Consider the following 17790-nt stretch of genomic DNA (forward strand, 5'->3'; position numbering starts at 1 on the left):
AGATAGGATCTATCGCCCTCTTTCTCCGTCTCTCTTTTTCCACAGTCATCAGCTTTGGAGAGACACACCGTCAGATAGGAATGTCAAGCTGCTGATGATGGCACAGCAGAGAAGAGTGAGGACAGGACAAATGTGGCAGAAGGCAAGAGAGTGAATCAAAGCATCAAGAAGGAGCTGGTGATGAGTCTGACTGTAGGATGGATGGTGCTAGAAGTGTCATAAAATCCACCTGCATTGCCTGAACTTACGCAGGGCACAGATTTAAGATCTGGGGGAGCTGTAGTAACTGTGCTTGGTTCTGATGTGATCACTATTCACACACACCGGAGTTTAAACACACACCAGTTTAAACCGGAGTCAAGTTCCTTGTATTCTTGAAAATACTTGGCCAATAAAGGTGATTCTGATTCTATTCGTCTCCAGGCACAGAGAGTGAATAATTTGTTTAACACATTTCTCTCACTTGTGTTTGCTTTGGGGTTTTTAGACACACAGATTTGTATGGTGAAACAGCTTTATTCAGTATTTTCACTGCTTTTAATCACTACGTTGATTTGTTTTGATGGGAAGGAGACTTCTACCAGTGACTGGTTTCCTGTTATAAAGTTCATTAATGAATAAATGACAGAGAAATGCATTTCTCTATCGCTGGGCCAATGGCTGCAGTTAGGTGATCGATCTCTGAGAAACATTAAAAAAACTTCTTGTTGTTTAGCTTTGACTAACATTACTTTCTCTATTAGTTCTGTCATTTTTGAATTCTAAGTTATGTTTTGTAGGAATGCACAATAATATTGGTACGTCATCTGTATCAGCGGATATTGGCTTAAAAATGAAACATTGGATACTGGTCAATATGCTGATATCCACGGATAAACAAACAGATAAAATAATGTGCGGCAGCACACTTGATTAAATGCCAGACCTTTGCACCATGAACTAAAGCTGCTGCTTATATGTTTTGTGCTTTTTCTGTTACACATTGTTTGTAGCTCATAGAGCTGTACGGTGTAGAAGAAGTCCACCTTTTTAAGTTCTGATTTCTGTCAAAAGTAACAGGTACTGGACCCTTTATTGAATATATGAAAAAGGGGAAGGAACAGTCCATTAACAGACAAAGTATGTATATTTTTTGTTGTACTGTGAGGTTTTGATAATGTGTATAAGTGATGTTATCAGTTATGGGTCCTCGCAAGGTCTTCCCTTTTGGAATCAATACTCAAACTGTGCACTTAGATGTTCAATTTAATCTTAGACTTAAGGACTGTACTGTCATCCCTTATAAATATCAATTCTGGACTGCCATGGATTTTGACCTTTCTATTATTGTTGTACTGTCTATGGTAGTGTGCATTCCTGTTTGTTCCTTTTTTTTCCCCCTTTCAGTCTCTTGTTTTTCTTGTATCGTTAAACAAAAAAACTATAAATAAAATGATAAAAGTACTGGGTACTGATTAACAAAAAATGAAAAGGTACCATCTCTGGGTACCCAAACGCATCCTTGTGACTGTGAGGGAGTGGAAGAGTAGGCTACTTTCCATGCTGGGCATAAACACAGCATTGCAAGGTTATATACTGAAGGATAATTGATATTTTTTACCATATGAACACAAAAAGTATCAATTTGTTTGAACTGTTAAGCACCAATACTGATTGCCAGGTACTGAAAATTGGTACTGTATCGTTTCAAATGTAAAAGGTACCCATCTCTACCCAGTGCAGATTGAGTGGTCACATATTTGGCCCATTGACCGTATAAAACATGGACATTGCCTCCACGACGTCACCTGTCTGTTCCTGATACTGTGAAATGAAGCCAATCCCCAGACCCAGCCACACAGGTTATGACCTTATGACGCCAGCTGTGAGTTTCCTTTTTAACAGCTACAGGGCACCCGGCAGTCACATGACATGAAAATCAGACTATCCTAATAACTCCTAAACCACCAGTGTTTTAGACCCAAGCCATGTTTTGGCGTAAAAGTCTGTTTTTAAGGCTGTGTGTGTACGTGACTTCCTGTCTATCTGCAGCCAGCCTCAAGTGTTTTCTAGATGAACAGCAAATTTTAGCACTTCTGCATAGGCTTGATTTTTACTAACCGGTTGTTGCCCCTTGATTTGACTCCTGTTTTGAGTTAAGTTTGAGTTTAAGCAGCAATTTGTATGATACATGTCGCTGACTCATTCAGGCACATATGCCGTCTATGAGCAAACCATTTGATTTAATTTGGGTTTAATTGCTGTACAGTCGCACTTCTCACATGTTCCTGTGAACTCTGTGAACTGTAAAATTGGCCACATTTGCTCTAGTTGTGGGTTTTGTTATGATTTCACTTTTTTGTATTATTTTGTTTGAAAGATATCGTCAAGAACAAATATGCAGTTTTAAGAGTCAATTATTTTTCTTATTTTGTGCAAGAAATGAATAATACAAAAAGAATGTGATAAGAGTATGCACCAAATTACTGTACAGTAATTTCAATACAGGAGAAATTTGAAGATCTTTGCATTAGGTATGTAGAAAAATATTGGTGTCAGTAATCAGCTGGATGCGTTGTTAAATATTAGCACATCAGATATTGGCAAAATATACAGTATGGTGCATCCCTAATGTTTTGGGTTATTGACCTCTTCAGACCCAAGCTTTTGTCTGGTATGCATTTTTTAATTCAACTTGTTGTTTGGGATAGGGAAGACCTAGTAAGTAAAATAACTAAATTTGGTATTTGTACAGGAACTTTGATTATTTGTGTTATGAGTTCTCTATTAGTTGTTTGATAGTAGTGTTCACTAAAATGGGTGTAATGTTTTGATTTCACCAAAAGATGATGTAGACAGTCTCCATAAATGTGGCTAATAGGTCAAAGTTAAAAAATGAAGGAACATGGGTCTGAGAGGCAGAAATGTAATGTCCACATATGTGGACGCTGGATCTTCAGAGGTTTATTTGATAGGACAGAAGAGAGACAGGAAAGAAGAGGAAAACCATAGTCTCCTGTAATACATGGTCTTAGTTTCCTTGACGTTTCTGAAGTGTAGTTTTGAGGCCTTCTGTTGGGGGGTGTCATGTTGGAAACGCTGACTCAACCTAACTTGAGGTGTGGAGGCGGGGGTAAGACGGATGTTTTATTTGTGCTAGCAGCAAAAACTTTAAATTTTGCTGAACAGATCTGCTTTTTGAATGTTTGTGTTTCTGTGTGTGTCATTTCTAGTACTTCTGGAGCCAGCCTCAAGTGGACAGTTGGGGAACTGCGATTTTCACCACTTCCACATTAGCTCTTTGCAACTTATTACATTTCTAATGCCAATACAGAGCAGGTTGTGGTGTGGTCTACTGTTTCACATCAAAGCAGGAGAAATAATCTCCAGAGTACAATTTCATTTAAGGCTTATGGGTAATTAATTGGTGAAATAACTACTCTCTGATGCTTGCTCCTCTGTTGGAGCCATCCACGATGCTGGATCAGTCCTGGAACAGCTCCAGTTAGAGCCCAGGTGGATATCAGGCTCCAATTTCTTCTCTCAGCCAATGAACCAAGCAGAGGGACAACAACAACCCGTCCCCCTCCAGTTCGACCCACTCCTCCATTTCCAGACTGTCCCAACTGATCAATGCTAATGATACACCTGAATGGAGGCCAGTGGTATGGCCATTGATGAAACACGGAGGGAGAGAAAGAAAGAAGGGGAAAGGGTCGATAAGGAGGTCAGGAGGTGAGCTCCCTGGAGGAGAGGAATATGCTGGGCCTACATCTGCTCCCCCTGCCCTCCCCCAACCCCACCCCTCTCCTGAGAGGGTTCAGATGGTCTTTTTATCACCCGCCGGCTACCACTACATGGACTCCCTGGCTGTTAATTAGAGCACGCCACTGCAGCGGGCTGGGGGCGTGCGCACGTATATGTGTGTATGGTGCATGTGTGTGTATGTGTGTGTGTGTGTGTGTGTGTGGATGGGGGGGACTATATCTGTATTCCAGTCAGGTCTTTATCAATGCTGCAAATATAAAGTGTAGGTGGACCTTGTACTGAACCATCAAAGAGAGGGATGAGAAGGAGGCAGCAGTGGTTGCACAGATATATATTTTTAGATACTGCTGAATAGGCTAAACAAAAAATAACACAGATTTAAACAAAAATAAAATATCTGCTTTAAAGTTTGTTTTTTTGTGAGGGAATCATCTGCAGGTTTAGCAGTTCTCTGTTACTCAGAAATGAGGCAGGCTGTGGTAAAGATTTGCTTGAAAAATTTATTGGGTTTACTTTATAAATTGACATAAGATATGAAATATACCCATCAAATTCTCAGTGTACCCAAGGCGCCATTTTCTAATTGCTTGTTTAAGGGATAGAAAGATGAAATTGGGAAAGTTTGGTGCAGCAGGTTCTCTCGATTATAAAACAGGAATCACGAGGCACCTAGTGCTGTTTCTACAGCTGCATTAACTCTGTTGTCTTAGCTTTAACCCACTGTGTCATTACTTCAAACTTTATTTTAAAAACAAATGGGTGACATCACAGAAGCGATGTCCTCACTTTATGGTTCAAACCCATACAGCCTAGTCACATTGCTTGATGTGCACCACCTCCAAATGTAAAGAGTGAAACGATGCAAACCCTGTTTTCCAGAGTAATTTTAACTGTTTCATCAGATGCAACATTTATCACCTTTGTCTTAAAGATGCTATTAGGAGGATCTGTTTTAACTGGAATGCCTCAGAGTTTTACAGACACTGTCGTAAATTTCTTTCAGCTAAGCGTGTTTGTTTAGGAATTAAATGGATACCGATAGGCTACCTGGGCTGTGGTATCAACGGATACCAATACGGATCTCGATCCGATACCAGTGTTACATAATAACTTGAATGCCTTTCTGAGGAATAAGACTGGTAATATTTTGGGTAAAAGGCAAAAAATGAGAACAGGCGATGCTCGAGTTATGAACGAGTTCCGTTCTCATGATGTGTTGTAACACGAAATTAAGCGCAAGTCCGATTTCTACCCTAAATAAATCTCTTAATAACTATCCAAATAAATGTATCATACTTCATATTCATATTCAATTTTGTGTCCATAATGCAAAAAGGTGAGGATACCGAGAAAATTACAGCGCACAAACAGACAAACTGCACTACAACGCAAATCGAGACAAAGTGGACGATGCTGAACATCGCATAGCACTGCGTAGCTGTGTATTCATACGCCCCAAAAACTAGTACATGTCGTAGGAGCTTATGAACAGAGCAGCATCACTTCAAAACCTTCTCTATTTTCTTACATACATTTATTTAAAGTTGAAACCACTTAAGTCGAGAACCACGTAAGTTGAGGACCTCCTGTAGATGAAATTACTGATGTTAATATTTATCAAAACTATTGAATATTTAAGTGTTTACCATCGAAACAATTCTTCAGAATGTTTACAGGTACTTTCAGATGTAAACTTTTGTACCCTGTTGACTGGTGATGCAGAAAAAAACAAAGCAAGTGCATCAGAGACAACATTTTAAATCAAGTAGCAAAGAGGGATGGTACAAAAAAGGCATCATAGATTGCTTCCCACTGATACCGATCCAGTTTTAAGGGGCACCGATTGGTATCAGTGAATCCCTAACTACAACGCCCCAGGGTAACAGCCTCAGTTCCCTGGAGACAAGAAAGCTAAAAACACAGTGGGACCAGCTATAATGTCAAACTAGGGGTGCACCGATCATAATTTTCAGGCCGATCACTGATCTTTAAAAAGCCTGACCCTATACCAATTTCTGTTTTTTAATTTTTATAACTGACAGCGCATGCCTTCAAAGGTACAATCTTATTTTCTTGAAAATCATTGAACAATACCTGTGAAACAATAAAATCTTGATGTTTTAACTTAAACAACCAATAAAGTGTCCTGAGTTTTAGGTCTTAGAGCAAAAAGCAACAATGGCTGTCAGACCTTCCTGGAGGTTTATAAGATCAGTTTCATATGTAAGGATGGGCCGATCACAGATTGGTGCATGTCTATGTCAAACTATCCAAGAGCCAACAACTGCAGCGCAAGGTGGACACTCCATTGAACAAGTGTATGGTTCTGATGACCACATAGGCCACTATCTATCAACACAGAAGGATTAACCAGGCTTGATTAGCATGTTTAGTTGACTGGTTGTCATCATGATTAAGGGTTGCATCATGCTCATCTCTTGAGTGTTCAAAGTTTCGTTTTGTCACGTAAAGTCTGTAAATAAAATCTGGGATGTTCAAACTTTTTCACAAAGAGACTCGGGGGAAAAAAAAGCTTCAAAGACCTTTACCACCTTAAAGTGATGACTAAAATTTGTAATAGTTTTTGAAGTGTGGATGAACAGTAGAAAGTGCATACAAAGACACTGCAGCATGTTGTTTGCAGTTAAAGCAGCAGACATTGGTGCTTGACACTGAAGTACAGTTCACTGGAGAGGAGAACAGGAGCTACAGGTATTCAGCCAGGATCCTGGATGAGTCAGCCGCTGCTTGAAATAGATACTGCGGGCATGGCCTTGATCACACTTTTCACCAAATGAATCATTTATCAAACACAAACACTGCTGCGCAAAAAGTGCCGCTTATTTTCATCTCCTGTATAAATTGATAAGACAGCCTATGGAAAAATGAGGCGCGTGTGTATAAACACTGTGTGTCAACAGCGTTAGGGGGAACATTGGCAAGGAACGACCAGCATTGTTCCCTGGGGCTTTGTGTGTGTGTATGTGTGTGTGTGTGTGTGTCTGTGTGTGTGTGTGTTTGTGTGCATGGAGAGGGTGAGAGCGTAAATTTGGCCTGGTTATGTTTGCAGAAGGGCAATCAGGCCCCATGCCCAAAACCAGGCGGTGGAGCCAACCGAATCTGGGCAAATATGCAATTCATGCGTCCGTGCGCACACAAACACACACCCACACAGATACAAGGACATACACACACACATGCACACACTCAAAGTAAAACATAAAACGCATTTGATGCAAACAAACAAACACGAATCCAGGTTTTTCCTTTTTCCTGGCCGTCTTTGTGTTTTTCTCTCCGTCACCCAAACAGACACACACACACACGCCCAAACACAGAGAAAATTATCATTTGTCCTGGTTAAAAAACAGGTTGTCTATTCATCTTTCAGTTCATTTCAGTGGGGAACGGCCATGTGCATGAAAGAGGCAGGAATAAAAGCGCGATCTCGGGGAGCCAGGTTCAGGATTAATCTGCTGGCGCTCAGCACTCTTCGGAGGCTGTAATGCTTTGACTCCTATAGACTGCAGGAGGGCGCGAAGGGGAGCACTTTAAATGCTAATGGCCCTTTATGATAATACATCACAATACAAACGCACAATCAGGCTTTGCATCATAGATCAATTGCGCCAAAATCCCACATGTGTTCCCATCGTCCTGAGCCCTTCCTTTGGCTCTCCAGCAGCCTGAGACCAGACCCAGAAAGCGCAAAGATCCCACACACAAAACTCTATTAAACACAAACACGCATGAAAAATAGACTGCAGGAAAGAGGAATAAAGAAAAGGAGGGAGTAAAAAACAGTGAAGATGAGGGGGTATGTGTGATGAAAGAGCCTGTTCTCCACTCCAGGAGTGTAATCCTCTTGCAGGCTGAGTTGATACTCTCAGTTGTTTCCAGACTGAAACGCTGCTTGAGCCGCCGGCCTGCTAGTGCAGCAGACGCCCGGGGGGAATCACTGATCTGACTCTGTTGTTCATTTGAAGGGTGTTTGCCGTGGTGGCAGAACATCTCTCCTCCCCCTTCACTTCCCTCACCATTTTCCCTCCTCCATCCCTCGCCTCCCTTTTCTCCTAAAATGGGACACTGGGAGGTGGGTATAATCAGGATTACTCTGCACAAACCAGCAGCACAGATATGCACACGCACGCACGCATGTAAACAAAGAAATCCATGTGCATGTACTCAAAGACAAAGATAATCATTAAGGCAGAGCATGCATGCTGACACACACACACACACACACACACACACACACACACACACATATAAAGACATATACAGCTGCAGTCTTTATCCCACCACAGGCTTTCAAACATGCAGAACTGCAGATATTCACATCTCCTTCGGGCAGAACACAACTGCAGTGTCCGTAGAAAAGAGCAGCTCGGGTGGAAAGGGGATGGGGTTGGTTCTGAGGGGTGAGGGTGGTGGGGGTGGAGCACCAGTCCAGAGCCAGTAAAAACACAAGAGGAAGAGAGGAAGCAGAGACAGAGAGACGCAGGATGGACGGTGAGGGTCAGGCAGAATAGATGGAAGAGAAAATGAAAGAATGAATAAAACAAGAGAAGAGGAATTAGAAACGGACATCGCTGTGAGCCAAAGACAGACATACTCAGGGAGGGAAAAGGAGCAAGAGCAGGAGGAGGTAATGAGATGAGGAGGGTAATTCTTTACAGGGCACAAAAAGTCTGATCTCTCTGACCATAACCTACCACATCTCCATCCATTAGGCAGCCTACACCAGCAGCAGCAGTCCATTTCCTGTGGCCAACCACAGGGCCCTCACAGTGCACCACGCTGCTGTTAGTGTCGGTCAACCATTATACAAAATGATGCAATGAAACACACCAGAGGATGAGCAGAGTTTTCAGGGGGAGGGTTTCGCCTGTAATGGAAAGCATCCTTTCTCCTTCAGTGCTTTGTGGACCTTTTTCCTCCAGTGAACCGTGTTTTGTAAAGACGACGACCCAAACACAGTTTTCACCGACTTTACAGCAACTCACAGAACATGAGCCCTCACACACCACATTCAGTCTATAGGCGACTGCCTGAGCGTTCAGGAACAGAAAGTCAAACATTCACCAGCGTTGAGTCTCATTTTTAGTGGAGCACTTTGGTTACGTGGGCGGAGGTATCTTAAGGTAAACGCTTATGGTTTTTTTCTGCTTAAGTGTGAGATGAGTTGCATTTGGAGCCACTCCAAGTAATGCAACCGGCAAGGAAATCACCCATAAAAAGGATTCACGGCTATATTCAGAACGTTTAACTTTGCTGATAAAATTCGGAGGCAAAAAAACCCAGAATAATTAAAGAAGTAAAGTATGTCTTCAGGAGATCCTCTTAGGAATAGACATATAATCACGGTGCTTCAGACTTTGTTGCGTGAGCCGCTGGAGGGCGAGAAGACGGGAAGTGGAGTTCACGCTGTATGGAAACCAGACAAAGCAGTTTAGAGCAGCACTCTTTCTTCTTCTTCTCCTTCTTCTTTGTAATTTTGCGACGGTGATGATTCATTATTTTTTTTCCCAAAGTTCAGCCATTAAAGTTAAAGGTACATTATTTTTTCAACGCACCTAACATCAATCTTAAAACGTGTTTTTTTCAGGTTGACATTCCAGTTATCATTACAGAGGTTTAAATAATAACATATAATTTGAAACAGACACTGAACAAAGTCTAACATTTAGCAAACAGTTAAAAGTAATTAATGAAAATATCAATTCCTCAAAACATAAAAGAGTAAAAAGCTGTCTGAATTGTCATTGATAATCTAAGAGCGCTATGTGTATGTAGCAGAATTTCAGCAGGAAACAAACAAAAATCTGGTACTTTTTTGCAGGTTTGTGTGAAGGTGTGGATTTATTCATAGTTTCTTCAGGGTGTAACAGCTATAAAACTATTAGAAAACAACGTGTTCTTCATATTCATTAGCAGCTCACTCTCTCTTCACTGTCTCTATGTGTCTGTTTATCATCAATGTGCTCCATCCCTGTCTTTATCTCCTTATTTTTCTCTTGGTGTCTTTTTAACAACACAGTTGTTAATCTTTTTTTTCACAGGCTTTGGCACTTTTAAATTTCTAACACTGAAACGAGTGAGATGCTTTGTGAGCTTTTGTCTGGTGTCTAGTTTTTAATTCACCTTGCTATTTGTGATAAATAAGACCTAATAAGTATAACAAAACTCGGTCTTTGTGTCGGGGAAGTTTGATTATTTGTGTTATGAATTTTCTATTAGTTGTTTGCTAGTAGTGTTAATGTACTAAAATATGTTTGTTTTTTTCACGAAAATGGGTGTAATGTATTCATTTCACCAAAAAAATCATGTGGGCAGTGACCCTAAATGTGGCTAATATGTCAAAGTTAAAAAAAAAAGAAGTATCATGGGTTTGAGGCAGAAATGTAATGCCCACATATGAGGATGCTGAGCTTAAGAGGTTGAGGCATGTTTTATTCTAATATTGAACATTTTCACTACCTTACATGACAGAAAATAAAAAAAAAACGTTTTCTTCCTCAAATGTATGGTTCACATTCAAGTGCCTACATTTATTCAACAGTCAGCAAAATATTAAATAATGCATCAACTTTCAAACAAAATGTGACTTAACCCTTTAAGCCCTAGCCTCTTTTTTTGGGTCTCTGCTAGAAAAACGACATACCCATATTGAAAAGAGTATATCTGTATATCTGAATCATTTGGGTGTCATATAAAGGGAACATTTGTGAAATTTGTTCAGAGGTGTCAGTATTGCTTGTTTAAGTCACTGGTTTAGAGTAATAACTCCTGTATTACTCAAACTAACATAAAGTTTGGTTTAAACATGACTTGACGGCGCCTGTAGCCGAGTTTTTCCTTTTAGATCTAGTGTGCCATAAGACTAAATTTATACATGATGATAAGATGTATCTTGTTCCTTTTCTTGCAGAGCGACCCCAAAGTCCCCAACTGTGAAACCTTAAGGTTAAAGGGTTAAAAACCTTTAATGCTACACTGAATACTTTTTTTTTTTTGCATAAGCTCATAATTCATTATATAATCAAGTACACTTTTGTCTTTGTGGCAAAATGTTTAAGATATGAAAAAAAGACATAAAATAGAATAATCTATGGAATATATAATGTACACCAATATGATCATGTCTTTTCTAGATGGTTAAGAAATTTAAAAGCTAACCAAAGAATGATGAATAACTATTCATTTAAATGAGTAAAATATTTTGAGGACAAGAAAGGAGTAGGAAATTTCAAATAAATTTAGAAAACATAATGTAAAAAGTTTTTATTGCATCACCTTAAAAACCATGAACTATTTTCCACTTTGCAAAAAGAAAAGTTTAAACACCATACTGCAAAACTATTGGTTGACTTATTTCTATTATCCTATTAGTACGTGTCATATCACCCGGCTTAATTTGTACATCTGAAACCCTTCTGTGTCCTTATCCTGAGGATTAGGAAGAATCAAAGACAGCTGATTCAATTCTCACACGAGGGACACAAACGTCATGGAACAGAACTCAGTAAGAGAAAAGTTTGCACAAACAGGAACAGGCACATACGGCCCCACACACTGCGAGGCTCGCCCTCGAGGTGTGTTTTATGTGGTAATGTGCTTTAGATTGGGGCTGTGTGTGCAGAGATGATGGGCTGGGTAACAGATGGACAGGAGTCTATTCCCTGGGCTACCAGCCTTCTGCTTACCACACAACCCTGCCAAGTCCACAATCCTCATCCATCTCCTGCTCTCCTCCAGCCCCTCCTCTGCTCCTGCAACACCCCATTTCATCCCAATTCTTTCACGCAATCCTGCTGTGTTACTTAACTCACCCACACCTCCTAACCCCCCATCAAACTCCTTCTCACCTCTCCTCGACCTCTTCTTCACTCTTCCTTTCTCTTCCTCAATTTCCCCTGGCACAAAAAGGTTGTCTGCCAAACGGAGGCCTAATCCCCTGATTTTTTCCTCTTGTAGTAACAGCCCAAGCTGCCATGCCTCTCTTTCTCCGTCCTGTCCTGCTGTGCTGCTGGGCGGATGGCCAGAGCTCAGATCCCAGGCTTACAGCCGCATGCTGCAACCCTTAGTCTGTAGCATGTTGGAGCAGCACATTAGATGAGTTTCCCTCGGAGGAGTCAGTGTACATTAGATTAACACCCTCACTCTCGCAGGGAAGCGCAGTGATGACACTTAGCTGAAATGCTAAAGTACCCTTTTGCTCAACGCTAGCTGGCCCTCTCTGTGGCCAGATCACGCTCTGTTGCACTCAGGCGGGACTATAAAAAGAACAGTCGGCTGCAGCCTGCTGTGGAGGCAGGGTGTGGCCCGTCTCTATTGTCACATCTACAACTGACAAACCAGGGAAGCGGGGACGACAGCTGAAATCAGGTGTGTGCACGTGGAAAGAAAGCACCACTAGAGCGGAAAAGGGATGAAGGCAGAGTGTGTAAGTGAGTGTGTGTGTGAGGCAGGCATTTGTGTGTCTCACCTCGTATGATGGCCAGCTTTGCAGTGACGGACACTTCTCCTTCACTGTTTCGTGCCACACACTCGTAGGTGTTCTCATCTCGGGGGGCTCTGAGCGGCTGGATCCTCAACACTGCACCTGCACCATCATCAAACTCTACGGTCTGGATGGCCACACAACCACACAACAACACACTTTAGACACGGCAGAGTTAACAGGTGCTTCAAGACCAGAACATTGGAGATCATAAACTTAGCACAGTCTCTTTCGCAGTAATAATGTGACTGTTATAACACTTTAATAATTCAGTGACTCCTTTTTTTACTTGCCCCCTCTTCCTTGAGGCGGCTCAGCTACTGCTCCTGGAGATGAAAAGGTTTCTTGCACAAAGACACTTCAGCAGGGTAGAAACAAACTAATATTTGGGGTTGAACGTTGGTTCATCTCTAACCATTAGGTCAACTTACTGCATCAATACACATTCAGATCTCTTAATGTGATTGAGCTGCAGGATTTAACAGCTCTGTGGAGTAGCCTCGCTGGGGAATAGCTCTCTTAGAGCACAGAGCTCAGGGCAGCAATATGTTCATTTTGTGTCATATGAAATATCATGCAATCTGTTCCTTTGTTGGACGCTAGCTTTTAAAACTGCTCAGAAAATCATAAAACTTTTAAGATGAAAATTAACAGTGAAACTGATGGCACCCTTCTATAAAAGCTCCAACCTTTACGTTAAAGCTAATCAGCTAAACCTAAAGTGGTGATAAGATCCACAGTAAAATCAATCTACAAGTTCACCATGAAATCAAATCTCATGTACTTAACAGTAATGAAAACTACATGAAATCATTGTGGTTCCCTAACCCAACTTCCTGTTTTGTTTAGGCATCAGTGTTAGCACTATTTCGCCCAAAAAAAAGTATCTTGTTTTGAACAAAGGAAAGGTAGCTGTTCTTTGTCCTACCACAAGTTTTTATGCTAAGCGAAGCTAAAAATCTAATAGATTTTTTTTTATGTTCTGTGTCCTTACCATTTAATTGTCAGGAAAAAACATATCATTAACATGTTACTACCAGAATGAAGGCTTACAGCAATGGGCCTCATCTACCAACTGTCGTAAAATAAAAATATCTTCTCTAATAGTCATCAACCTTTTCCTAACTAAGATTTGTTGGTATAAAAGAACAACTCAGGAACATAGGAACATATAATTGGGAGAGATTTTACCTCGGTATAACTATTGGTAAAATATTTTTCTCCAAGATGCTATGAGGAGGATCTGTTTTAATTGCACTCCCCCGCCACCTTGTGGCCCGGAGTCTCTGCACACTGTCGTGAATTACTTTTAGTGAGGCGTGAGTTTGTTTTGGAATTTAATAGAGATTAGATCGAAACAAATTTTCTTTGTTCAAGACAACTCTTTACTGGATACAACGCGCTGAGATAAGGGACTCATCAGCAAAGTTACGTAGCGCTACAGTTTGAAACGTAGCAGCCAGCTATACGTAGTGCTATCGGCAGCCCGACGTATTTCTAGGCTAAAGTGATAACACGTAATCACTGCCAGTTTGTAAGTATTTCAGTAGCTGTGTATGTTTAGCACAGCTAAAGACATGTCCGTAATGTTTAAGGTTAGTGAATCCTGGTTAGCTATGTCCTGCCATTACATTATCACAAACAGTTTAGCCCCTATGTTATAGAGTGATTCAGCTCAAACTAAAGGTTAATTAGCCTTTAGCCCGTGCTCTATCTCTCTCCTGTTTATCTTTCTTCTGCTCTTCTGTCCTTTTTCTGTCTGACAGTTAGGCTCCAGTGTCCACCATCACTACAAAATTAATCACAGAAATCATTTTCAGCAGAGATAAAACACAGATTTCTGTGTTTAATCTCTTCTCTGTACTAAACTACATCAACCAGCGTCGTGTTGTCATCGAGACCTAGGTGTGCTGTAAATCAATCCAGTCCTGGTCGACCCGAACTGGAAGCTAAGAAGTAGTGATTTATAATTATGTGTAACCAGCAATATTTGGTCTGATAATCTTATTTTAAAAAGTGGATTATGATCAAGCATATATCTAGAAGAGACTCCTCACGGCCCTTTTAATTTCACACCTGCATTCAAAGAACAACCACCTGAATTGTAGTTACTCTGGTTTCAGTTCTGCACAGTCTGGTCTATTCTGCACAGTGGTGAATTGTAGTTATAAAAAGATAAGATCAGTAAATGAGGCCCATTGTCTTTTTAAAGAGACAAAAAAATCATCCAACTACACACCTAGAAATGTACACAGCATACACAAAAAGTCTAAACTCTAAAGATAATTTCAGCAACAGTTTTTTACATTTAAATTAACCATTGTGAACAGTGACAACCACCTCGATACGCTGGGAATTGACCTTCTTGCCCTTCTTGTTCCAGTAGACGACCGGCTTGGGGCTTCCAGAGGCCTGGCACACAAACGATGCCACACCCCCTGACACTCCGATCTGGTCTGTGGGAATCTTGGTGAACTTTGGGGGGGCTGTGAGACAGAGACAGGGAGAAAAAAATAAGAGAAAAACAGGGAATAAATAAACTGACAAGCATGAAAATTGATACCCTTAAACCCAGAGGATATCACACTGACTCCACAGCCGCCAGCAGCAGCAGCAACAGCAACAACAACAACCCCCCTGCTGACCACGCCCCATTTCACTGTCAGTGACTGGTCAGGCTGACTTGTGCTCTGATGGCTGCGTGTTGTGCTTACTTCCTGGGTATCATCTAGAGGACACGCTGAAGGACTTCCTGTGGGTCATAAATAAAAGATGGGGTTGGGCTTCAGAGGAACATCCCTGTCTCTCTCCGTGTCTCTGTCCCCGTCTCTGCTTCCTATCGGCCAGGCTACCCTCGTACAAGCCCACGTGCAGCAGCGCTGGCTGTCACGGCACATGAGTGTTTCACAGGTAGGAGAAGTGTTGCCTGGAAATTCACAGCATATAGCTGGTTTAAATGTATTAATACCAAAGGTGTCATTTTGTTCTCCACACTCTTATAGGGGGTTTGCACTCACTGCAGATTGTGACGATCTTATCAAATGCTCTGGATACACCATCATCAGCTGTGTTAATCTGTTGGCTGCAGGGGGAGCATTTGCACAGTATCAGCTGTTATGTTGCGTCTGATGTGAGATGTAAGTGCAGCAGTTGCCCCCTGGAAGAAAACAGCAATTTCCAAGTCCGATATTGAGCCAACAGAACTGAACCTATATTTTTCACAGTGGCTGAGTCAGATCAATCACACAACTTCACGCACCCACCCTTCGCTATCAGTCTGTGGCCTGTTGCCATGGTGCCCAGCTTAACTCCTCCTCAGCTACAGAGTTGCTGCTATCCATCAGGGTGAAGTCAGGATGACCCTTACCATGGCAACCTGGATCCCTCCTCCCACTCCCCCCCATGTGTCTGGGTGGGTGAGGTCCTGCTGTGTTGATTCACTTCTGCTCTGAAGACAGAACAGGAACGCAAAAAGAAAAAAAAAAGAAGCACCTATAGAACGAAAAACCACCGGTACATTCTGAAACACGTTTCCCTGCTCCTGCTCACAGTCATGCAGACTACTTTCCAGTTTTGCTACACTGCCTCAACAGTAACTGCAAAAACGCCATGTCAAAAGACTGCTCCTGAGCCTGCTGCACTCCAAAAGACCCACTCTGAATGTCAGCATTAGAGTGGTTTCATTTTATGCTTGCCATAATCCTCAACAGGAAGAAGCAAAAAGCTGGCTCAGTGTAGTCAATCAGAGCAAATTTATGCCACCATTTTGGGACTCCAGAGCAGAAGATTTCCTGCCTGTTACAACCTCAAAAAAGGCACGCAGAGTATCGAGCAAATTGCCCGTTCACTGTGCCAACAATTTTAAAAATTCAAACTATCGAAAGTCCAAAAAATGTCACGGCTGCGAGACGTCGTCTCAGCTGGCTGTGAGATTATGAATGAATTCTTTGCGCTTCTACACGGTTTCATTGGCTTCATGTTGAGTCCAAAAACTGTGTTCTCTCAAAAGCGCTCCAACATCAATCCCTGTGCAAAAAAAAGACCCCCCTGGCAATGTTACTACTTAAGCCTCTTCTGAGAGCCAGGGAAAAGCCCTGCAAGGCATCGGCTCTGGATGGATTTGCTCTGAACAGAGACTTGTTTTGAATGGACAGTTCTTAAAACCTGCCTGAAAGAATGAGCGACTAATGAGCAGCTCTTTCCCTTTAAACACTGGTTTCACTCACTGTAGATCTATCAATGATCTACCACCAGCATGTTTTTTAATGAAACACCTCCGTAACCTGTTATCATCTGCCTGACTCACTACAGCTGTGCTCTGGTATGGCTGGAGCCCACAGGTACAGGAGAAAGGTGTGAGCGTGTAATTGGGCAGAAAAACTGTTAAAACTCCTTCCTCAGGTCACACTTTTGTCAGAGAAAGAACTAAAATGCATATTTAATTTGTCACTTTTGGGTTTCTTATAGGTGAACTAGTGTTTCTGCTGATAAGACACACCTAAGAAAAACTTCTTATGACCAAAGCATCAAGCGCAACCAGCTGTGGTCTGAAGAGCCTGTAAGCCACATTTAATAATGCATCCCTTCCTGTTTGTACGTCTTCGCTGTCAAATCTGTTTGCATCTCGCAGCCAAATGTTGTGCAACAGAAATAATTCTGTGGTACAAATATAATGAAGCCCTGAGAAATACGCCGTGGAGCTACACAGATGGAGAATGGTATTTTTAGGTTGAAATGTGCACCTTTCTCAAACAAGAACGTCAAGATTTGATAAATAATCAAATCAAGGCTGATTTTGGTTTTTACCATAGACTGAATATAGAGTGGACAGCGTGGCTCCGCCATTTACCATTGTATGGTTTTGAAGCCAAAATAACCCCTCACAGGCACAGTAGAGCCTGCGCAGTAGAGACGATGAGGGATTCTTGGAGAATCTGAGTGGAGCCAGGTGACAAAAATATATATTTTTTTTTCTTTCGGGAGTCTCATCTCGTCTCGGCTCTGCCCCTGACATATTTTACAACCCCCTAAAAAACATTCACAAGAACGGCAGCTGTCAATCATCGTCAAACGTGATGTAAAGCCTTGTTTTTAACCTCGTATAACTAATGAAAACGAAACTCTTCAGAATAAAAAGAGGACTTGAATACAAGGCAGCCAAATAATTTTTTCAAATCACCACAACAATCGGACGTGGGAAACATTTTTATGAGGTGTATTTATTTTTTAAAGTTTGACCACAGCCCATCTGGAATGACTGGAAAGCTGGATTTTTTTGACCTGTACTGCAGCTAGCCACCAGGGGGAGCAGTTTTTGTAGCGACCTCACTTCGAGCCGAGCACGATGACGTCCATTTTTTTTTACAGTCTATGGTTTTGACATGTTTGTGCTTTGATGTTAAGTGGGATAATTTGTCTGGGAAATTTTCAACATGTTTTAAAAAAAAATTAAAACACTAATGGAAAAGTTTCATGACTTTAGTGACTTCACTGATTTCTCAAGAATGTGGCAGAAATTTGAGTCAAACTGCAGAAAACAC

At 41.4% G+C, this 17790-nt stretch overlaps 1 protein-coding gene across 9 annotated transcripts in view; it reads right to left on the minus strand.

Annotated features, from left to right (window-relative positions):
• Nucleotides 1-17790, minus strand: part of ptprsb (protein tyrosine phosphatase receptor type Sb) — a 106542-nt gene that overhangs the window by 66862 nt on the left and 21890 nt on the right. For 5 of the 9 annotated variants that reach the window (XM_074688558.1, XM_074688557.1, XM_074688556.1 and 2 more), the window contains exons 3-4: nucleotides 14588-14736; nucleotides 12236-12377 (exon numbers count right to left, since the gene is read on the minus strand). In XM_074688558.1, coding sequence (XP_074544659.1) covers nucleotides 12236-12377; nucleotides 14588-14736 — 291 coding nt within the window. The remainder of the gene's footprint in view (nucleotides 1-12235; nucleotides 12378-14587; nucleotides 14737-17790) is intronic. The other 4 variants (XM_074688559.1, XM_074688555.1, XM_074688561.1 and 1 more) reach the window with 1 other exon arrangement.

Source organism: Halichoeres trimaculatus, unplaced genomic scaffold (assembly GCF_033239565.1).
Source record: "Halichoeres trimaculatus isolate MK-OKI-2021-1 unplaced genomic scaffold, fHalTri1.1 fHalTri1_scaffold_15, whole genome shotgun sequence".
In the NCBI taxonomy this organism is placed as follows: domain Eukaryota; kingdom Metazoa; phylum Chordata; class Actinopteri; order Labriformes; family Labridae; genus Halichoeres; species Halichoeres trimaculatus.